The sequence below is a fragment of the Rattus norvegicus genome, chromosome 20 (genome assembly GCF_036323735.1).
Source record: "Rattus norvegicus strain BN/NHsdMcwi chromosome 20, GRCr8, whole genome shotgun sequence".
Taxonomy (NCBI): Eukaryota; Metazoa; Chordata; class Mammalia; order Rodentia; family Muridae; genus Rattus; species Rattus norvegicus.
In genome coordinates, this window is record NC_086038.1 from 14,261,259 (window position 1) to 14,285,679 (window position 24,421).

Genomic DNA, 24,421 nt, shown 5'->3' on the forward strand with positions numbered 1-24,421 from the left:
GCCCTAGGATGTAAATGTTAGAAACACGTTCTCTTCCGCTCACCCAAGAGCAAAGGAGTCGTTTCAAGGAAACTGGGTGAATTACTATTGAACCCGCTGACCTTCATGTATTTATCTCATGGGTTCGGAATTGCTCCTAGCAACTTTGTGGAGCTGACACATAAGCAGTTGACTAAAGGAGCCAAGAACATGGGCTGTGGAGATGATTCCGTGTGTGAAGTCCGTGTGTTGCAAGCACGAGGAATCCACATCAAAAGCTTAGCATGTTGCTATAAGCTTGTGTGTTTTCGCTTTGGCATCCCTGTGCTAGAGGTACTGAGACACAGGTCCTGGGGCTCCATGGCCTGCCATCTTCATCTGAAATCCCAGTTCCCATTGAGAGACTTTGCCTCATAGAGCAAGGTGGACAGCTCCCAAGCCAAGGCCTGAGGTTGACCTCTGCCCTGAACTTGTGTACTTACATGCAACCACACAGTTGCACACACATCTGCACACGCATGCACACATGGAAGAATAAAATAGAAATCAAAACCAAAATTAGTGAATGAAGTACTACAACGTCAGAAACACTACAAGGCTTTGAAATTCAGATGCGGAAGCTGTGACCAGAGTAATTGAAAGAGGATAGGTAGATGAGTTTTAATTCTAGACTGTTGTAGTTGTGATCTGTGTGGGAGAGGCTCAGGCCAGGCTCTGGGTTCAAACACCTAAGTTTAAAAGAAAGGAAAGAAACGAAGCAAGCAAATAAAAATAATTCTGGAATGGTGAAATCAATTTATTTATTCTTAAGCCTGACGACGAGGTCTAGAGAAAGTGGGAAATGGAATTTACCCCTCTAAATTTACAGGCAGCTTAAGGCGGAGATCATTCAGATTTTGTCAGATCCCAAGTAACCCGTGATCAAACCTATGGCCTCAATTGATCTACTTTTCTATGCACTTAAAGTATTCATCCACACAACCTGTCACGGTACCGTCTCAGCAAGAATCGTGCTCAGCGGAGGACGTTTAATCCAGAAAGCCGCAGAATGCACCCTCACGCGGCTTCTGACTGACCCAGTGTGATGCCTTCTAGAGAAAGATCTCAGTTCAGATTCCCTGGGAGTTGTAACCAAATAGTAAGAGTCTGATTACGAGGGTCTGTTCCTCAAATCAAAGGCTGAGGTACCAGGGCGGTTTCCAGAGTGTGGGTCCATCTGTTAAGAAAGGCCTTTGAGAAAGGAGCATTTCGTCCTGGGTGGCTAAGGGCTACTATGGCTGTAACACATTTTAGAGATGTAGGGATGCAGGACTCTTTGGTTTCCCCGTCCCTGTGGTAACACTTACTCCATCTGGCCTGCCATCTGAGGCTGTGACGATGAGGATGTAGCGGTCCGTGCTCTCTCGATCTAGAGCCTTCCCTAGGCTGAGAATCCCTGTGCTAGAGGCAGAAAGAAACAAAAAAACAGTGTCACGCAAGCTTTATTTTTTCCCCTTTCTGAATTGGATAGGAAGATTCCCTGCAGAGCAGTTCTCTCTCCTCTTCCTCCCCCTCCCCCTCCTTCCCTCCCCTCCTCCTCCCCCTCCTCCCCCCCTCCCCCTCCCCATCTTCCTCCTTCCATCTCATTCCCCATTTCCACCTCTTCCCTTCACTCTTGTTCGCCCCTTACCTTAGCTTATCCCCCTCTCCCATTGGTTGGCATTCCTCCCCACAAATCAAAATTGCATGTTTTCTCTTACATATGTAGAAAGCAGAGGAGGGCGGTCTATTGGGAAGAGCTATTTTTGATGTTTTTTTTTTTTTATCCGCTCTCTATAATCATAAACTGAGTATTGAAGTGGGATTCTAGGACTCATGTTGAGACCGGGGATGGCTCTTTAAAGCTGTCGAGTGACTTAGCAATAATAGGAAGCTGTAAACCCAGATGGGATCGCAGTGATGATTCTCCCCATTCTAGTGGAAAATCAAGCAAAAAAAACGAAATCACCACACCTAATTCCTTCCTGGGAGAAAGATACCTGCCGCGTGTATCGCCATTTCAAAGTAAACGCTCCTTTGTTTCCCAGCATTTCCCAGCAACACTGTAATTCTCAGTCAAGAGTTTGTGCTTTATAAAGAGCAGACACTGTTTTTCTGTTCCTTGCAAAACACTCATGCTGGAGGTGGAAGGCTTTCTGTCCCTTTGACACAAGTTCTGTGACAACGCTCAGTTTCCTTGGCACTTGCCACTAATAGAACTTACGCAAAATCAGATAATTCAGAGATATTAAATCTGTAGACTATGTGCCAAGGTATTAATATTTCTTTTTATTTTCATAAGCGCATTTAAGTTTACAACCGTTTTGTAAGAAAGAATCAAATTGTGTAGTTTACACTTTGTAATAGATGATAATTAGTGTTCATCTGCTCATTTCATAATTTTAAATAAATGATGGTGGCTATTTTAGAAATTGTATCATATTCTTATTTTTCTAAATTTAGAGGGATTCTCAAAGTGTGCATACTAAGTTCCAAACAATAGCTGGGTAAATTCTCATTCTTAGAATTATTTAATTCTACTCCTTACTACCCAGAATAAATATCTTCCCGGCATACTTCTCGCCAATGTAATATTTTTTAACAAATTAGAATTCAAAATAAGCTCAACATGTGTTTTGGGGTTTTCCATTAGACGTGTTGCAAATGCCATTTCCATCCAATGCCCACTGTAAAGAACATTTACTTTAATTTAATAAAACACTGAGTATTTATCAAGTAGGAAAACTTAGTTTGCTTCTGATTGATACGTAGACTCTGTTTTGACGTAAGTGCGTCATCCAGAGACTAGAATTTGTATGATACCCATTACAAGGAGCAGTGAGCACAGAGTCAAAGGCACTGGCATGGTAACGCATCTGGTTGAATTTTTGTCGATGATATGGACTTTGGGAGTTCTCAGAGCGTGCGACAGCACTGCAAAGCGCAGACTGAAAACTGTTTAGTCAAAATAACTGGACACCACCTCCAGAACACGTTGACAGTACTCAGGTTTGTGTCACCCCTGGACACTGCAAATATCGCACGTAATCTCATCCTGTGATAACACTCATAGAAAAGGAAGGCAGTTTAGGTTTTTCAAATGTACTTAGAAGCAACTTGAGAAATGGGGAGTCTGTCAACCTAGCCATGTTCAATATAGAAAAAAAAATGAATCATTTCTGTTCTCATTCTGCTTCACTCCTCTGTAACTCTCCTTGGGCATGAACTTGCAAAGTGACTAGACTTTCTGACTTGGGTCAGTTTTTACATAAATAACTATTTTTTTCTTATTTATATGATGATGGAGAATGTTGGTGTTTCTTCTAGGCTCTGCCCCATAGTTACCTGGCAACAGCCAGGTGTGCTTGACTCACTGTAAAAGGGACTGCTTACCCCCTCCTCTCTTTCTTCTCTTTCTCTTTTTACCTTCTTCCTCCTCTGTCCCTTCTCTCCTCATTCCCCTCCCGCTCTCTCTCCACGTGCTCATGGCTAGCCTCTACTACCCTTACCTCTCTCTGTCTTTCTCTGCCTCCTCTACCCCCTCAACTCCCCTCCCCATGCTCTAAATGAACTCTGTTTCTCTAATATATCCGTCATATGGCTGGTACCTCAGGGAAAAGGGATGCCTCAGCATGGGCCCCACAGAGGCAACCTCCGCCCTCCACTATACTGCACCTCTACCAAACATTTCCCTGGCTTCTTTTTCTTTTTTTATAAAGCACAACAGAGAAGAAGGGCTACATGCCTTCTGCCTCAATGGTGGAAGCAGATGATGGTGAGTTGTCAAGGGAATGAAAGGTAGTGTCTTTGAGTATTCAGAGCAGAAGGATATGTCCATGGAAAATATGAACATCTCTCATGATAAAGCTGGCCAGGGGGAATATTCCCACAAGTTGGTGGAGGCCACCAGGCCAGGAAAGATGTCCCGAACTAGGAGTGCAATCAACCAATCAATCCAATAAAATCTTTGCATGGTACATGAGCATTGATTCTGATAACCCCATTAATAGTGCTAATTTTCACAGAACTAAAAAACACCACTCAGAAGTGAAGGCAGTCGTGAAGGGGGCAATTCTAAGACAGCACCTCTCCCACAGAGCATCAGAGCTTCAAAGCAGCCAGAGTCAGACCCACGTTGGATGGAACTATGACGGTCAGATATGTACGGAATCCAAATGACGGTGCAAAGGAGACAAAGGCAAGTTAACAATGATGGGTGCTATTTTTTTTTTTTTTGCTTCTATTCTCTCGGGCTCACATTGGTCTTGAACAATGGTCCTCAACTTGTGAGTGTGTGCGACCTCTTCAGGGTTCAAATGACCCTTGGGCAGGGGTCACATATCTGATAATTCTGCGTACCAGATCTTCACTTTACAACTCATAGCAGGGGCAAAATTACAGTTACGAAATAGCAAAGATAATTTTATAGTTGGAGATTGCCACAACACAAGGGGCTGTTTTGAAGGGTTTTAATTAACAGTGTGAGAAAGGTTGAGAACCATTGGTCTCGAGAGTGTAAAGAGAACTCATGCTCTAGACTCTACGTATGTATACACCTATATTTTTTCCACAATGGATTACAGCTGTCCTATCTAACGCTTGCTAAGAAATGGCTCCAAGAAATGGCATTCAGCACTTCACTTCTCTTACTTGAACTCATACAAGGAAGAAAAGCACCAGGTGCTCTTTAAAATGACCGAAGGTGAGAAAGCACCCTGTCACCAGACACCAAGCACACCTGATCCTCACGATCCTAGGAGAAGAACCTAGCACACAGTTTACAGGATGGTCTCCTGAGCATCACGAACAGGGTTGGAATATCCAGCGAACAAAACTGAATTGACTTGTTATGTCTATGGCAAAGTTTCAACAAAGGTATCGAAACCACTCGACAGGAAAATGTATGTTAAACCAACCATTGTGTGAAAACTGAACTCTATATACAATACGTTTGAAGGATTCTACTCAAAGGCATGCAATAATTCACTCAAATGTGTTAATCATATAATTGTAGGAAGTGAAACCAAACACCACGGACAATGTTGATGACTTGGTGTGGCTTGATGTCTATATGCAGGTGAGGGTAGGCACAAGATAAGGCAAGGCCTGTGATTAGGCAGTGAAAAAGAAAGGCAGGGGCAGAGTTTTTGAAAAGGCAGAGAGATAAGAGAAGAGGAGAAGAACCAAGATGGCGGAGGAGAAGGACGACCCAGCTCTGTGCAGCTTTAAGTGGCGACAGGTAGCTATGAATATCTTATGAGGGATGGATAACTACAGGACAACTTGTCTTATCTAGGTGGGCAGCTTATATCGATATCAATTGGTTCTGAGTTTATTATGTGGATATTTTATGGAGTGAGAATTTACTGATATAAATCTGATTAATAAATTACAAGCCTCTAGAGTTTTGATTTTACTGGGTTGCTGGGAATGTGAGCAGAGTCCACAGCAGAGAGCCGCAAGGTAAGGACCATTGCATGGGACTACCCATGGAGGTGGGGAGACTGCTGGGACAGAGAGTAGCAGGAAGTAGTGTGGCTTGGTGCCTGGAACCATTCGTAATTGTTTAATATTTACTACTACAACTTGGATTCAGCAGTGCCTTTATGGGAGAAGATGCCAGATACATACCAAGCAAAGATAGAGGAATTATATTGGACTTTATCAAAAGTATAAAATTTTGCATCAGATAGCATCATCAAGGAAGTGGGAAGACGATAAAGAAGATGTTTTGACATTCTGTATCCAGCAAGCATGTGGCTTCAGAACCCTACGGGACTCACACAACTAACCAAGAGGGGACTCAGGTAAGTAACAAAGGCCTAAGCCAATGGTTTCCCAAGGAAAGTATCTGGGGAATGGGTTCATGGAGGTGTTCAGCTTCATTATGTATTCACGTGGGACATGCAAATAAAGGCCACACAGAACTACCAATTCACACCTACTGAGAGTTACGGTCAAAGAAGAAAAGTCGCTGTTAACAGTATTACGGGGAGATTAGAATCCTCCTACGTTGCCAGTGAGAAGGCAAAATGGTTCAGAAACTTGTCATTGGGTGCTGAGGATATAATGATTCAGACCCTGATGAAAGCATTCAGCAATTCCTCAAATAATTAAGAAACCAAATCACAATGTGCCCCAGCAATTATCCCTCTATGTATACAGTCAAAGCAAACAAGCCCGACTCATGTACTTGAATACACACCTATATGTACCACAGGGTCAATAACCAAGCCGGATAAATTTCACTCAAAGACCCACTAATGAAAGAGTAAAGACATTGTGGTCTGTGTGCATAGTGTAATACCGTGCAGACATACAAAGCAAAGGGGGGAACAGATACATCTGCTAAATAGAAAGATGAAAAGAGCCATGCTAAATAGATCCTGTTCACTCTCATTATTTCCCGACTTTCCCCCATGAGGAGTTGTGTGTGTGTGTGTGTGTGTGTGTGTGTGCATGTACATGTGCACATGCATGTGTGCATGTCTGTGTGTTAGTGAGTTGTATGTATGTCTGTATCTGTGTGTCTGTGTCTGAGTTGTGTGCTTGTGTCCATGTTTGTGTGTGTGTGTCTCTGTGTATGTGTCTGTGTGTATGTTTGTGTGTGTGTCAGCGAGTTGTGTGCGTCTGTGTTTGTGCGTATGTGTGTGTATGTGTGTGTGTGTGTGTGTGTGTGCATGCCAATGCTCATATGTCCCCGTGTGCATGCATGTGCTCTTTCTGTGTATTTTCAAGAAATGGAAATAGAATTATCTGATAATTTTGGATTAATTATGAGCTAATATCTTTATATATGTGTTTTCAAGGTATGTCCATACTGACTTGTGTCCCAGCTGTTTATTCCCTTTTATCAATGAATAATAATAACCCATTGCGTAGCTTAACAACACCTCTTACTCATTAGTGGAGGGATACGTGAGCCGTTTCTATTCTGTCTGTACACATGTTTGCAATGAGGATTATTTTTCATATTTTACACAAAGGTCCAACTTTAGTTCTGCTGAGTAGACATGGAGATAATTAGTTACATGGATTTTATATTTAACATGTGGAGACAATCTGTAACTTTCTAAGGCATAGATGCTACATAGAAACCTGTGAGGGCTCCAGTGTTTCCAGGTTTTGGCTCCTTCTCGCTTTTCCTGTTCTTTTTAACTGGACAGGACCTCCTTCTACATCTTTAGAGCTTTAATTTGCATTTGCTATATTGCCTACCATTTACACACATATACACACATGTACACACACTCACACACATACACACATGTGTACACACAGAGAGAGGCAGGGTGGAAAGGGAATAAATGGGGAAGAAGAATGTCTCATCAAATCTTTGTCTATTTTTAATCAGGTTCTTTTTCCTTTTGAGTTTTAACGTATTTTTGTTATAGGATTATTATCATATACATTACCTAAAGTATTTTATATAATTGTGTAGGTGGCCTTTCATTTTAATGGATGTTGCCTCTTGAGACATATTTCTTTTGGAATTTGTGGATGAGTTTCAGTGGACGAGAATTTTGTTCTACATGTGTAGACGGCACAGTGCTTAATTCGTGTGGTAAGCTTTTCCTTCTAAGAGTTCTGAAGTCTTACTCATTTTGACCTGCAACCCATTTTCAATTAATTTTTAAGAATGGTGTGAAGACTGGACTTCATTTTTTCTCACTGTGGCCAACACCCACTTGCTAAGAGGGTAGCTCTCATGATAGCATGGATTCTAGCCCCATTTGTTAAGTGCTAGGGTGTTTCTGGATTTATAGCTCAGTCTTGGTGTGGATTCTTACCCTACCACTGCTACAGTTCCAATGAACAGCCCTTTACATAGTTTTACTTTTAATTGGAATTATAAACTGTGTCCAACTTATGATTTTAATGTATCTGTGGAAGACATTTCAAATAGTTAAGACTTTCTCTCCTTAAGGAGAAATTATGTATCCTTCTTTTAATCCAGAGAGGTGGAAGAAACTGTTAACTGACTACCTATGGCTTTCTGAAATGGCTTGACTTTTTCTCATTAAGTCCTACTCTATGTAAAATTGTTTTGTTGTAAGATTAACAGACCCACACATGGCCCACTTAAGAACCAAATGTTCTAGAGACAGAAGCAGTGGCCATCCTATTGTGACTAAGTTGCTATTCCTTTCAGTCAGTGAGAGGGGACACTAGCAGTAGATGCAGTTTCTCAGTTCTGCTCTTTTAATAGTTTTACTGTCATCAAGGTGCAGAATAGAAGCAGGTGATGTCTATACATTAACCATTTTCTCGAATGTCATCTCCAGTGACTTGAGAACAGAAAGGCCAAAATGGTGTTTCGATTGTATTGCATCTTAGATGAGATGTATCAAGCCCGGTTGCCAAGCCTCTCTTCAAATGAATGAGTTATGCTGTGCTCTTAAAGAAATGCCCTAGTCACTATGAGCTGCTGACAACTTTACAGGCGTCTAATTAGTCCCAGGATTTGCCTGTGAGTGAAATTTTTCCACCTCAGTGGATTTTACTTCCTGCAATTGTTTAAGATAAACAAATAGTCCCCGGGGAAAGGTTTTGAGTTTAGAATTACCCCCCCAGTGCTCATTAACATTCATAGGAAAAAATGTAAAAATCAAACTACGAACAGCTGAAAGTCTATCCTCTTGCTAACAGCATGCTGCTTGACATTAACAGGGGGCGATCAAGTATTAATCATTCCCTTGTAACTTACGTTTCTGAAAGATTAAAAACTCGCTGAGGGTCTCCATTCTCGATGGCATATGTGATTGGGTCTCCCTCTCGATCAGTTGCCTTCGGAGAAGAAAACATAATTCAATTACAAACTAGTTACAGAATGTTCAAACTATTAGTGTTAAGGAACAAAGTATGGCCTACTGTCAAGAGATTGGATAAAGTGTTTTATATTGAACCTTGCATTTTCTGACATGTACCTGTACTTTCTGACAGTAAAAAGAATTTTATGTGTGCGTGAGGGGGGGTCAGGGGGATGTAATAATAATAAAAGTTAATTTCTATAAGTCAATAAATGGCTCTTTTTAAGTATCTATGTCTGAAATGTAAAGAGGTACATTAAACGTTACCTATATAACTTGTGAAGGATGTCAAGGGACTTCTCTGATCTTATTCTATGGAGAGGGGAGTGTACTCAGGCTGAGACGAACTGTATCTGTCACTGGTCAGACACAGCTACTGTCTGTTACTGATTAGATACCAGGCTGCGCCCTGGAAAGTTACCAGTTAGTCCAGGTTGTGCCTTAGAGTCAGAGGACACAGGAAAGTGGTGTTTACTGGATTTTGGTAATATAATAAGTATATGAGACAATTGCGGTTCAACATGCAATCCTGAACAGGACAGTGGACAGGGAAGCTATTTCTACTGGTTGGTCAACCTATCTGACATGACATATGACCAGAATGTGTAACATCCTTCTAAATAGCCACAGAACAGCCATAACTAGAAACTCCTACAGGACAACATGCTCCCAGTCTCTAGGAACATCTCTATAGCTACACTTCAGTTTGTGACAAACAACCATAGAATGACAAGATTCTATCTAATCTGCCTCACGCATGGCCAGTTCACCTCTGTGATTCATATTCTTCTGTATCTGCCTCATTTATAAAACTAATGAAGAGTCTGTTGCTGGGCTAGCAACATGGCTGGGAGTCAAGGTACATGCAAGAGAGCCTACATGGCCCAGGAGCTACATGGTGCAAGAACATAACTGGCTCCTGCAGTAGTCAACTCTATGAGTACTGCACAATGTGTCCTCTGACCATTCTATTGTACTATAGAATGCGGATGATCATACGACCCACTATAGACACAAATGAATAAATGGAAGGGTAATAAAACAAACCCATTACTTTCATTGCCTCACATCTCAGAGAGGAGCAATGCCCTCATTGTCTCCGCTCATCTTCTATCCCTACATCCTGCATGCTTTTCCCTTCTCGGGCTGACACATTTCTCTTACTTCCACCTCAGTCACATAGCCTCACTCCCAGTCTAGCCCATTGGCAAATCCCACTGGCTCCTTTTGAAGTGCTTGCCGTATCCGGATGACTGCGCCAGGTTCTTTCCTTGAACTTACTTCCGGGAGAGCAGTAAATAGTGTTTAGCAGCAAGCCCAGGTTCTGCTCTTACACCCTCACAATGATCAGCCCTCAGCTAACTTAACAAAGTGTTTATCTCTTCAAGGCCCAGGCCTTGTTCCGTCAGGTAAATGCTATGCTGTATGCACACCCATACAAAGAAAATGAAACATATACAGAAAAATATAAGGAAAACCTAGGGAACGTTCTATCTTAATGTGATATATAGTTCTAAATTTTATGACGTTAACTACAGCAAATTTCATAAAAGTCACTTTACTCATTGACTATTCCCTTTGCTGTGACACTAAAACGTTTGCTACTTGCTTCCTTGTCCCTGTTCCCAAACCCCGTTGTGTTTGCTCATTGGCTTTTAGGTGAGCTTGCTTTCCTCTTGTTTGCTGCTCTTTTTCCTTTCTTTTTCCAGGACAGGTTATCACTTTAAGTTTTTAAAATTGCAAAGATATAAATTCTGAAACAGGTATTCTGTGTAAACATTATTAAGACTTGATCGATCATGAATCTTTTATTTGCGCTGCTGGGAATAGAACCCTGGGCCCTCTGTCTGCTAAGCACTCTGCCACTGAGCTATACTCCCACCTCAAGGTATTGAATCATATATATATATACACACACATATATATATATGACATATCAAAATATATGATATATGTATAAAACTAACTATATTATATATTATAATATATCAATATATAATTATTCATATTTAATAAATATATTAATTTGTGTATATGTTATATAAATTCATGACTTATATAAATTATATTTATATAACATATTATATGCTGACATATATATTAACATATTATATATTGGTATATGTTATATATCAAATATATTTAGGGTCATACGTGACCAGGCATGAGTGTGGAGGACAAGTTTCCTACTCCTGGGTACCTAACTCTCGTCATCAGACTTGGTGGCAGCACCTCTACCCATTGTGCTCTCTCACAGGCCAACCTGTGAATCCTTTAATATGCAGGAGTGACTAACCTCTATGTTAGTGAGGGTGGGATCTGTATGACTTTATTGACATCAACCTTCTGTGGCGTTCATAAGTTACAATTTTGTCTAAGGCTCACGGGAATTTTATGTGTAGATGAAAAGGCAGGACTGCAGCTACGCTCCCAATCCTATCCTTATTCTACCAGAGTACTCTGTGTTCTACCTGACTGAAGGCTGTGGCTTTTTAAGTCTAGAGATAATTAATTAGTGACTCCTATTTTCTTGAAAACAGAAAGTTTACTCATTTTTCATGTGATAGGTAAGAATCACTCTTCCTCCTTGAAAATGCTTTTAATATATTTATCTTTCATAAATCCAGGGGAAAAATTGGCCCCCCCTTTTCAAGATTTTTGAAAAGTGTGGTAACAATTGTATGTAATAAATAGCAAATGTGCCGTATCTTCATGGGACCTGGAATCCACTGGGGGGCTCTGGAGAAAGCTGTTATGTTTATCCCTGGTTATCATCTATTCTGAGGCACAATACACAAGTTTTAAAAAGGAAAATAATGAATGCCGTATTTGCTCCTTTGCTAGCCTTATATTTATGAAGCTTTCCACCAATGTCAAACACTGGAAGCTCAGTCATGAACAGTACAGATAAACCTCTGCCTGGTCTGCCTACTGGGTACCAGGGAGCAAAGGGCAAATGAAAATAGTTAATTCAAATGCAGGGTTTTCAGATCCTTGTGAAATAATCCGGGAAGGACATCTAGAGATGATGTTATCATTCTCCCTTGATAAAGAGTTATCAGGACAGCATTACTTAGTGTGTGAAACCCCAGCGCTTATACATGGGGTAAGAGAAATGCAGACCTATGGAGGGCAATGCTGGAGTGGACGCAGAGAGAGGCAGAACTCCCAGTGGGTGTTGGGAAGATCCAAGAACTCACTAGCTTGGTACCCAGAAGATGCTGACTGATGTTTGCTTGTCCACTGACCTCAGGCTAAATAACTGAATGATGTTGACTTTGGACAGATAGCAAGGGATGGCATTTATCCATTCATTTGCTGATACATGCTCAATTTAGTAGCTCTAATAGAGCTAAGTTTTTCTTTAATTATTGCTTGAAGGACAAACAGTACCTTTGAAAACAACTCTTTTGCTGTCATTTCAACCAAATGACTTAATTTATCGGCTGTAAAATCCCCGGTTTCTTTCCCTTTTCTTTTTGAGATTGCAAAATGTAATTATACAATTTCTCCATTCCCTTCCCTCCTCCTGTACCCTCCCATATACATGTACTCCTTGCTCTCTTTAAAATTCATAGCATCCCCTTTTCTCAACCGTTATTATATGCATACATGCACACATTTTAGGGGCACAAGAAAATTCTCAAAAAAAAAAACATTCACATAAACAATATTCTTGGAGCCCAGAAAAAAAATTCAGAAAAAGAGGCAAATCTATAAACAGTGTTCTGTTGAGTTATAGAGGAGTGCAGCCATCAGATGCCATCTGGTGAAGTGTACCTTCCTCGTGCAGACTGACACTGTTAATGATACTCTGCTGTGCTTGTAGACAGGAGCCTAGCATATCTGTCCTCTGAGAGGCTTCATCCAGCAGCAGATGGAAATAGATGCAAAGACGAACATACAAACATCAGGCAGAGCTCTGGGCATCTTGTGGAAGAGTGGGAGGAAGGATTGAGAGGGTAGAGGGGTCAAGGATACCACAAGAAGACAGACAGAGTCAACTCACTTGGACCCTTGTGGGAGGCTCCAACCATCAACTGAAGAATGTGTATGGGCTAAACCTAGCCCCCTACATATATGTAGCAGATGTGCAGTGAGGTCTCCATGCGGGTCCTCTAACAGATAGAGGGGGACTGACTAGGACTCTGTTGCCTCCCTTCAGAACCCTTTTCTCCTAGGTGGGCTGCCTTGTCTGGCCTCAGTGGGCAAGGACGCATTTAGTCCTGCTGAGACTTGATGTGCCAGGGCTTGGGGTGCAGGCTGGGGATGGGGGCAGGCATTCCCTTCACAGAAGAGAAGGGGAAGGAGACATGGGGGAGGGTTGAGAGGGTGGAACTAGGAGGAAAGAAGGGAGGAGGTTGCAAATATGTAAATAAATCAAGGGGGAAAAGAAAAAGACAAAGCATCAGCCTGTGGGGACTCTAAAGGAAATCCAAGATCAGTGGATTTAGATAACCCCTGCCCAGGTACTGAGGCAAACAGGTCCTGACTGACGGACTGATGCTTTTAATTACTTGAGAGCCAGAATGGAAATCTTCAGTTTAGCCCAATAGTATCTTACTCTTATTGAAACAAATTTTTTTCCTTTATTTTTTTCTTTCATGTGTGGATGTCTTGTCCACATGTATAACTGTGTGAGTGCACCTGCCCTATGTAGGACTGTCTTGAAGCGTGTGCTTTCTCCTGGTGTTAAGCTGTCGGGCCTCTGATGACATGGTATAGTCACAAATACGTTTTGGTATAGATGAATACGTATGCCCTATTTATGAGAAGGAGTGTTGCTTCAGCATTTTATTCTGATACAGAAACCACCCCTCAAAATAAGATTATGTTCAAGAGGTCTACATATTACATATTCCAAACATGTGACGTCGGTGTTATATGCAATACGCCATTCTGAAATTTGTAGTCTGACTAACTAGAGGACAGAATAAAAATACGTTTCGAGATATAAAACGGTTGAAAATAATACACCGGAAGGGTACAGCTCCCCACCTGCTTCTTTTGCTTTCGGAATTGTGTGGTTAACAAAGGGTTCCTGAGAAGGGAATGCCCACCCCTACCCCCACCCCTGCCCAGGCACATCAAGCCTCAGCAGGACTAAGTGCATCCCCTCTCAAGGAGACCAGACAAGGCAGCCCAGCTAGGAGAAAGGGATCTCAGGGGAGGCAACAGAGGCAGAGTCAGCCCCGGCTCTACTTGTTAGGGGACTACATTCTACACTATTGCACATCCCTCTCATGTTTTGTTCAGTGTCAATCTCTTTGCCTGGTTTGCTAGTCTAATCCCACTGTTTTAAATAATACTTAAATCCTCAAGATATTGTGTGTTTCTAGTTCCTGTTGTGTAAGAAGTAACCTCAACAAAGTTTCATGCATTAGAGGTTGGACCCTAATTGGGAGATGCCAAAAGCTTTATGAGGTAGGTCCTACTATGAAGACCTCCCTCTTATAGAAGGAACTTGGAGATATCTGGTTCTTGCCATCTTCCTGACTCTGCTTACAATTAAGGATCATCTCCCCTTCACTTGCACAACCATTATGTTCTGTCAAAGTCCATAGGCACAGGCTGTCAAGAACATTATGAGCGAGAGTGGATGAACCCTTCCTTCTCTAGGCTGGAACGTTGGTGGCAAAACCAAAACATGAAGAAATAGCAAATATATACTTATTTCAAAATATACATCAAACCACTCGGTCAATTTCTTCAGGAGATGTGTTGAGAGTTCAGGCTGGAGTGTTGTGATATTTTTTTTTTTCATAGCTCCAAGAGTTAGAAAGTTCTGAGTCAATGCAGCTACCGACTTGGTGTCTACTGAGGGCCCTCTTTCTGGTTTGTACATAGCTGTTGTACAGTGAGAGATTCCTAGTCTATTTTGCTGTTGTTTGTTTGCTTGCTTGCTTTTGACTATCAGGACGATGATTCCCTGTATGAGTCCTTCATATACGGCAGTAAATTCTTTCCCAGAAACCCTACAAATACCACCCATTGAGGATTTAGGCTTCACTCCAAGAATCCGAGGGGAACATATACATTCAATCCCAAGTAGATATCCAAACAGAGTTTCACATTTAATATTCCTCCCAAATATTTTTATCATATTTCTGGAACTCTTTGTATTTGAATTTTATAGTCTCAGCTGTTTAAAACATTGCAGTACAACACTTCTTATCCCTTCTTCCCCCATGTACAGTCAGCAAATAATAGTTTCCTTTCTTCCAAAATGTAAGCGTGAGTGTAGTATACCATCTAATCTCCACATTTTACATTATTTAATGGCAGATTACTTTCGTGCAGATCCACAATTATTTTTTTTGTGAAATTTAATATCGTAGTCCAGTTCTTCCCATCGTAACGACTTTTGCTTAAAGGAAATACAGTCATGTGCTGCATGGGATGTTCTTCTGAATGATAGGCTACACGCGCGTTGGTGCTCCTGTAAGTTTTATTAACAGGAGATGCTATAGGCATCGTGGACTCTGTAAATACAGGCTCGTGTCCACAGAGCATACACCCGTGGCTCAATATAGCTGACTACTCATCTACCTATTCTTTCCTCCGTCTACTCCATCTTTCTTCACAGGCTACAGCTGGGGAGTGCCGCAAGAGACCAAAGCCAACAATGTTCCCACAAATACCAATGCTCAAGTCTCCTTGTGTGCTGTGTTGACTCAACGTTTTTGTAACTTACAAACTGGCAGGCACTAAATGGGCATACAGCCCGGAGACATTTACAGCATCCCTAACCCCAACATACTTTAAAGGCTGACATATATACAGGGCAGCATTCCACCTTGCTGTGTGTCTACCCTTTTAAACTATAGCATGCATGCATAAGGCCAGAGGTTGACCCTTGTCCAGCCCATGAATAATAGATTGCTCCCTGTTTTAGGTGAGGTGTGCTTCAGTATACCTGCCTGACATACTAGAGTGGTTATATCCACACCAGCGTGTAGAGACAGACATGTACACTGTAAGCTCCTATCACAAGGGTGTTCTACTCCCAGAATTGTGTGTACCTTCTCTTCATGGCTTTTCAAAGTGAATGATCCTCTGAATTACTGCTTGTGATAGTTTGAATATGCTTGACCCAGGGAATGGCACTATTTGGAGGTGTGGCCTTGTTGGAAGAAGTGTATCATTATGGATATAGGAATTAAGATCCTCCTCCTAACCATGTGGGAGACAGTATTCCCTTAGTGGCCTTCAGATGAAGATGTAGAACTCTCAGCTCCTTCTGCACCATGTCTGACTAGATGCTGCCACTTTGCTGATAATGGACTGAACCTCTGAACCTGTAAGCCAGCCCCAATTAAATATTGTCCTTGTAAGAGTTGCCTTGGGCTTTCCACCAGGGCAGCATCTTCCAGTAACACAAAAGGAAAGAGGAGAGGTACTCGGTATGTGTTCTCAAGACCTTTTAGGAAACATGGAGTTGTTCCTTGGCCAAATACATGCAAATCTACAAGAAGGGTGATATTGTAGACATCAAGGGAATGGGCACTATTCAAAAAGGAATGCCCAATAAGTGTTACCACGGCAAAACCGGAAGAGTCTACAATGTCACCCAGCATGCCAGGGGCATCATTGTAAACAAGCAAATTAAAGGCAAGATTCTGGCCAAGAGGATCAATGTGCAGATTGAGCACATCAAGCACTCGAAGAGCAGAGACGGCTTCCTGAAGCAGGTGAAGGAGAATGATCAGAAGAAAAAGGAAGCCAAAGAGAAGGGCACCGGGGTTCAGCTGAAGCGTCAGCCTGCGCCACCTAGAGAAGCCCACTTTGTGAGGACTAACGGGAAGGAGCCTGAGCTGCTGGGGCCCACTCCATATGGATTCATGGTCTAATGTACACAAAGGAAATAAAGGACCTGGACTGCAAGTGTTTTCCTAAAACAAAAAACAACAAAAAACAAAAACAAAAAACAAAAAACAAAAAACAAAAAACAAAAAAAGAGTTGCCTTGGTCATGGTGTCTGTTCACAGCAGTAAATCCCTAACTAAGACACTGCTGAATACACTGCTCCCAGTACTATCAAATGCAGTCACAGATGCTACATAGAGACTCTATCATGACATCCAGCCGAAACCAAATCCACACCCTACAATGCATTTTTAGGAGAAATTTATTTACTGTGAAACCTCTACAATTTAAACAACTTATCTGACAGATAAACAGATATCAGAACAAGTAGTATAAAAAGTAAGGACATGTGCTAGCCCAAAGGGAGAATAAAATATTTTACCAACAAAGAAGCAAACAAACAAAATTCATTTTATGTCTAACCGAGCATTTAAAAACGGATTCTATGAAAGGTCTGTGAAATGCAAAAACATGTAAAGAATTTATATATATATATATATATAAAAAAAAACAGCACAATTCAAGTGAGAAACTCGACAAGAGAACAGAGATTGTGTTCCAGAAGTACTAACTTTGGGCAGAAGAACTCACAAAGTCAAATGCATGACAGCAGCATGCTCCTCTGCCAATTGAGTTGGTCAAGCAGAAGAAAGAGTATCTTAAAGACAGAACTTCTTAAAAGTTCCATCAGGTGAAAATTAAGGCTTTAGGAAATGACAACAGACAAATGAAAAACAGTGGTGTTACATCCCAGCACTCGGGAGGCAGAAGCAACTGGGTCCCTGAGTGGTCTAGGCTACCGTGGTCTACAGAATGAGTTCTGGGACAGCCATAGGGAGAAACCCTGTCTTGAAAAATCATTTAAAATTCAAAAGAACTAGAAAGCATCTAAGACTAATGAGACTAATGAGGTAGAATCATATGAACAAGTTTTCTAAATTATGCAAATTCCTGATGGTTAAGACAAAGAAAGTGATCTGGGGAATGGAACAAAATCAAAACTTGAATTTTCCCAATTCCTGAGATATTTAGGTATAGGATCTGAAGGACCTGAAATATATTTGACAATAGTAAGTATTCTTAAATATAATATACTCAATGTCCTAGAAAAAAAGAATAAAATGAAATGCATGATATTGTGTAAAGAACTGAATTAGGGTATGGGCAGATTTATCAGAAAAAACATTACAGGTTAGGGCAGAAATGATTGACACATTTAAAGTTTTAATCTTCAGAGATGAGCAAAATTAGTTTCTAACACAAACATCGAGGGGGTCTACCATCAGTGTCAGGTGTTTCGGTACAGGCAAACAAGTAATTCCAATGTGTAGAAGTTAGAGGGAGGGAGGGAAAGATATGGCTATAGATAGATATAAATATAGATATGGAGGTAGAGAGACAGACAAATACAGAGAAAGACAAAGAAAGACAGAGAGAGAACACCATAAAAACATGGCATACCATGAAATCAGTACCAAAAAAAGGAAAAACAAAAACAAAAACAAACAAGAAACAAAAAAATAAATACAAAAAAATAAGAAAATAATCAAGTTTTGTCAATATCAGAAAAAAAATCAAAATTGTGATTACCAAACAGCAACAATAACAAAAAAAGACAGAAAGAGAACAAGATCATTCAAACAACCAGATAAAACTGAGCAAAATGTTAGTCAGTATTTACTTGTCATTATAACACGAAATATAAAACCATTACATTCTCCAATTAAAAGATATAGACTGAATGGGTGTTTTTAAATAATTCAATCAAAACCAAGCTCACACAGAGATAAGCCACCTACAAGAATCTGACTGGATCTACAAAATGAAGAAATTTAAAAGGATACTATCCCAAAGAGTATGTAAAAGGAGCAAAAATTACTATTTGTATAGAAGATTAAATAGACCCAGAGACTAACACTGTAAAACTATATAGAAAATTATATCACACATAACTGATTACATATAACTAATATATATTGATCAATGACTATCTATCTACCTGTCTGTATCTCTCTCTCTCTGTCTGTCTATCTATCTATCTATCTATCTATCTATCTATCTATCTATCTATCTATCCATCTATCTATCATCCATGCCACCAATGAATCAATTTGGCAAGAACTTCTAATAACTGTACTGCATATAGACCTCAAAAACCAAACTTTACAACGTCAAAATTATTAGATCTAGGAGAGGGATGGCTGTTGATGAAAGGATAGTTTATAACTTTATAGCTTCATTTTAATCACAGAACACTCAGACCAAAACCAGCAGCTTCCAATGAAACTTTTGACCAAAGAGTCACAGACAGGCCACGCCACCTCACATGATAATTGGTGGATACACTTTCTTCTCAGGAGTACATAGACAGCTTGCTAGGACTGATCACATTTTCATCCACAAATTAAACCTCAATTAAGAAAATAGATGTCATATCAGATATCATCTCTGGCCCCAAAATGAATAATAAAAGTTAGCAAATGTCCAAATACATCAATGCCAATGATACACAGAAATACAAAGTATCACTAGGAGCTATAAAATCAACTGCCTGAAAAATCTACACATAGTAAATTTCGATATGCATATAACCAACACGAAGGGAAGGGAGACATGTATAACAGGAATTGTTCAACAATAGAAAAACAAGGTTGAATAGAAACAAGTTTTCCCATCAAAGTAATGACCAGAATCACATGTGTTCATAGTTGACTTTTACCCAACTTAAAAGCCAACAAAAAACCTTCCACTATTTTTCTAACATTTTATAAAAAAAAAAAAAAAAACAGCAAACAAACAAAAGGGAGAGCATTTCTTAATACTCATTGTGAAACTGACATTATTCTCATAACACCAACCAAACACAAACACGCATGCGTGCGTACGAACACACACACACACACACACACATATTAAGGCACAGGAGCTTGATGGACACAGAAGTAATACTTATCAAAAAAAATACCTATAAATAAATTCTGCGAGCACATGAAAAAGACAATTTATCATGATCCAGTGGGATTTATCTCAGGGCTTGAAGTTTGGATTAATAACAAACAAATCAATAAATGTTACACATCTTAGCAATTCAATTAAAAACGGCATTTCCATGTCAATTGATGCAAGAAAATCATTTAATGAAATTCGACATTTTCATGATAAAACTCTAAACAAATTATGTATTTGTGTAACACCCCTGAAATATAATACGCACTATATATCAAAAATCCATAGCCAGCCAATGAATGAGAGAAAGCTGAACATGTTTTCTGTACAGTTGGGAAGAACACAGATGTCCACTCTAATCGACATCGTTCCTTGGAGTCTTAGCCAGCACGATTATAATGGGGATAAAGGAGGGACAGACAAATGGGAAACTGGGAAGTCAAATTATTCTCATTGTGCAAATGAAGTGATTCTACATGTAAAAAATATAATAGCTCCACCAAAAGATTATTGTTTGTTGCAAATTTATTGAGAACTGGTTCTAACACTTGTTTTAATTCTGCTCCCAAAAGCTGCATGTCCAGACCCGAGAATCCCTGCCCCCAGCTAGCTTCGATTGGTAATAAAGAATTATAGAAGGGCCCAAGTGAGGACTCCTCAGTCCCACTTGGGAGGGAGAAGAAAGCAACCACAAGGGGGAAGAGAGGACCCTGGGAGGGAAAGGGGAGGACAAGGAAGGGGATAGGGGGAGGGGAAAAGGAGGAGGGAGGAGGGGCATGGGGAGGGGGAGGGGCACATGATCTGGTATTGGGTGGGGGGAAAAGGACTGAAGCCCTGAGAACCAGCAGAAAAAATGGAAACAGGCAACCTCTGGAGGTAGGAGGTTGGGAGGACCCTCCAGAATGTACCGGAGACCTGGAAAGTGAGAGACTCTCGGGACTCAAAGGGGGGAAGTGAGAGACTCTCAGGACTCAAAAGGGGGGGGGTACTTATAGGGTCCACCACCAGCAAAAAGACAGGGCATCAAGTGAGGGATGGGGTTGTTATCCCACAGTCAAAACTCTGACCCACAAGTCTTCCTGTCTGAAAGAACCGAAGGGATAGAAATGGAGACGAGCCTGAGGAATTGAAGGTCCAGCAACAGGCCAAAAGTGGGATCCAGCTCAAGGGGAGGTCCCAAGACCTGACACCATTACTGAGGCTATGGAGCACTCACAAAAAAAAAAGGGATCTATCATGGCTGCCCTCTGAAAGACCCAACAAACAGCTAAAATGGTCAGATGCCGATATTTGTATCCAACCAATGACCAGAAGCTGCTGACCTCTTTTGGTTGGATTAGGGAAAAGCTGGAAGAAGCTGAGGAGGAGGGCGACCCTGTAGGACAATCAGCGGTCTCAATTAACCTGGACCCTGAGATCTCTCAGACATTGGCGGCATCCACCAGCCGAGATGAGGCTGGAGGACTCCCGGGTCTGGGTTCAGTCAGAGAAGATGCACCTAACTCTCAAGAGACTGGAGGTCCCAGGGAGTTTGGAGGTATGGTGGGGTGGGTGGGGTGGGAGGGGTGGATGGGGTAGGGACATCCTTGTGGAGACTGGGGGTGGGGGTTGGGGTGGGGAGGAGGTATGGGATGTGGAACAGTTGGGAGGGTGGATCGGGAGGGGAATAAAATCTGGAGTGTAAAACAACAACAACAACAACAACAACAGCAACAACAACAACAACAACAACAACAATAATAATAATAATAATAATAATAATAATAATAATAATAATTTTAAAAAGAATTGCAGTGCAGCCAATGGCTGGGCAGGGAGATGGAGGCAGGACTTTTAGATAGTGTGGGCAAGGGAACAAGGGAGAGAGGAAGAGGAGGAGAGTCACTATGACTTGGAGGGAGAAGGATCAGATTTAAGATCTGCAGGAGAAAAATCATCCAGCAATGTAGGTGGAAAGGAACTGTGGCCTTATGGCAAGTGTGGGAAGGGAATGGGAGGGGCTGCCCAGGAGGTAACAGGGCTGCAAAGAAAAAAATATCAATTTAGAAGGTGTTAAGCCAGGAATACTGGAGGGGGAATGTGTGCTAGCCATGGGGAGGTTTATAAATGCCCAGACATTGAGCTAGTCAAGGCATATCAAATTTAGTTGGTGTGTGTGTGTGTGTGTGTGTGTGTGTGTGTGGGTGTGGGTGTGGGTGTGTATGTGTGTGTTTCATTAGTGACTCTGAAAAGCTCATGCTCATGACCTGCTGGGAGCCAAAGCAGGTTAACTAACTCACGAATTAACTAACACACAAATTGATATAAGTTTTAGGATACTGTCAGCAGACTTTGTACAAACCAACATTGATATTAGAGGGTGTGTTGCATTTATAGTGGTTATACTAATTCTTAGGAATAAACTTAACCAAGAATGCAGATGCTCCCTCTATGAAAAAGAATATAAAATCACACACACACCACACACACACAGACACACACAAACACCACAACCCCCCACATACACACACCACATACACACACAGACACACACACACACACATACACACACACTGACAGACACACCACATACCACGCACCACACACCATACACACAACGCGCACACACACACCACACACACCACATACACAACACACACACAACACACGCACACACAGCACACACACACCGCACACACATACACCACACACACCATACACAGACACACACACACATACACACACACATACACACACCACACATACACGTACATACAAAGATAGTTTTTGCTACTTTAGAAAAATTATTTTAGCTAAAGTGTTCTTATTATACAGGGTGATTTACATATTAAATTGCAATTTCCATTAAAATATTTATGGTATTATTCACAGAAATGGAAGAGACCATTTTAAATTTATATGAGAACCTAATGGCCTTCAATAAACCAGAGACATCTTCGAAGAACAAAGCCAGAGTTACCCTGATACCTTGGTCTTAAGACTCACGGCCCTGATGGAGTCAGAATGACAGCTTTTCAGAAGGTTAAAAACTGATGTTGAGACCTGTGGAGACCTCAGGGACAGGAGACAGAAACAAAACCCACACATCAACAGCCAAGAGATTCTCTGTAGTACTGCCCAAAACAGTGCTTCAGGAAGGATCGTCTCTTCAATAAATGGTACTGAGAAAACCGAATTTCAATACACAGAAGGGTGAAATCTGACACAAACCCCCACAGGATCCCGGCGTGGCTCAAAGACCCAGAAGTAGCTCTCAAGAATGTAAGTCTATTAGCAGAAAACACAAGGCATGCTTCCCATGAAGTGTGTATAGGTAGTAAATATGGGTGACAATATTTCAAAAGCACAAGTACAGGAGCAACATAGGCAAATGTGAACACATCAACCTAAGAATCTTTTGCATAACCAGAGTCTGTCACGGGGGAGAGGGGCTCTTGCCATCCATCCACATGCTGGAGGAGTAATGTTCAGAATGTATGCAGAAATCAAACAACTCTAGACACTTCTGATTTGATTAAAGTCAGGCAAAAGATGTGAATAGACACTTCTCACAACGATGAACAGAAAATGTGAACCGGTAGGTGAACAGGTGCTGACTCGGGAGTCATAAGTCATATCTACTACAGGATGCTATGATTGTTATTATTCAATGCAAAAATAAAAGCAAGTACTGATAGTTAACTTGAATGAAGGACATTCACATGTTACCTCCCTGCATGTAAGATAGCACAGCCTTTAAGAGGGCTGATGTGCAGAGTCCTCTCTGTGTAGGGAATGTGTTTGTGTTTGTTTGTACACATGTGCATGACTGTGCATGTGACTACCTATGCATAAGTGTGTGCATTTGTGTGCTTGTGTGTATGAATGGTTGTGATTATGGTTTATTTGTTATTGTTGTGTTTCTCTTTCTCTCTTATGTATACATATATATAAAACATATATGACACATACATATTGTATATATGTTTGTGTATATGCACACACAAACATATATATATACATATATACACATACTAATCATAAAAATGCAATATATGGTAAGTATGTGTATATATGCACAGTGTGTTTATGTGTATATGCTTTTGTGTGCATTTACATGTATGTTTATGTATATGAATGTGTGTGTTTGTATGTTCATATCATGCGTGTGTTTGTGTTAAATCATTGTATAATCCTACAAGCCAGAGCTTTTGAAATTGCTTAATCTATGGCTGACATAAGAAAATAGAAAACAAATGTGAAACATTCTGTTAAAACAGAAAATAATAGTATTCAGAGAACAGAGAACAGTGAGGGTATGTTAAAGGACCACAGGTCCTCTTTGAACAGGGTCATGAGACTATTTGCAAGGCTAAAGGACAACTATGAGGACAGGACCCCTCACAACCCCACACATGAAGCTCTACATTCTATGGTGAAAAGAAGTGTCCACAAATGGGAAATATCATGGCTGTATTTGCATCTTGCATACAGTGGACTAGGAGAGAGGTCTTCTTTACCCCCCACCCCCACCTCCTGAAGAAAAAGACACAATGAGGGTCTTCTGGACCTTGACTTTGGTGGCCATCTGACCTCAGACTTATCTGTCATGTGAACTGTAGTTTTGAAGAGCATCGAGCCTTATCAGTTCAGCATTATTGTGTGCTACATTAACACCAGAGGCTTACAATCCTTTTGAATAAAGTTGGAATATGTACTTCATGTTAATATAAGTCAATATATGAATAAATTCACAAGGGGGAGGCTTTCTTTATAGCAGCAGATTGATGCAAAATGAGCCATGTTAGTAAACTGACACTTGG

At 40.9% G+C, this 24,421-nt stretch overlaps 1 protein-coding gene across 6 annotated transcripts in view; it reads right to left on the bottom strand.

The window, feature by feature from the left end:
• Positions 1-24,421, bottom strand: part of Pcdh15 (protocadherin related 15) — a 1,498,824-nt gene that overhangs the window by 264,876 nt on the left and 1,209,527 nt on the right. For all 6 annotated transcript variants that reach the window (XM_063279549.1, XM_063279551.1, XM_063279550.1 and 3 more), the window contains 2 exons: positions 8,705-8,784; positions 1,326-1,419 (listed from right to left, as the gene is read on the bottom strand). In XM_063279549.1, coding sequence (XP_063135619.1) covers positions 1,326-1,419; positions 8,705-8,784 — 174 coding nt within the window. The remainder of the gene's footprint in view (positions 1-1,325; positions 1,420-8,704; positions 8,785-24,421) is intronic.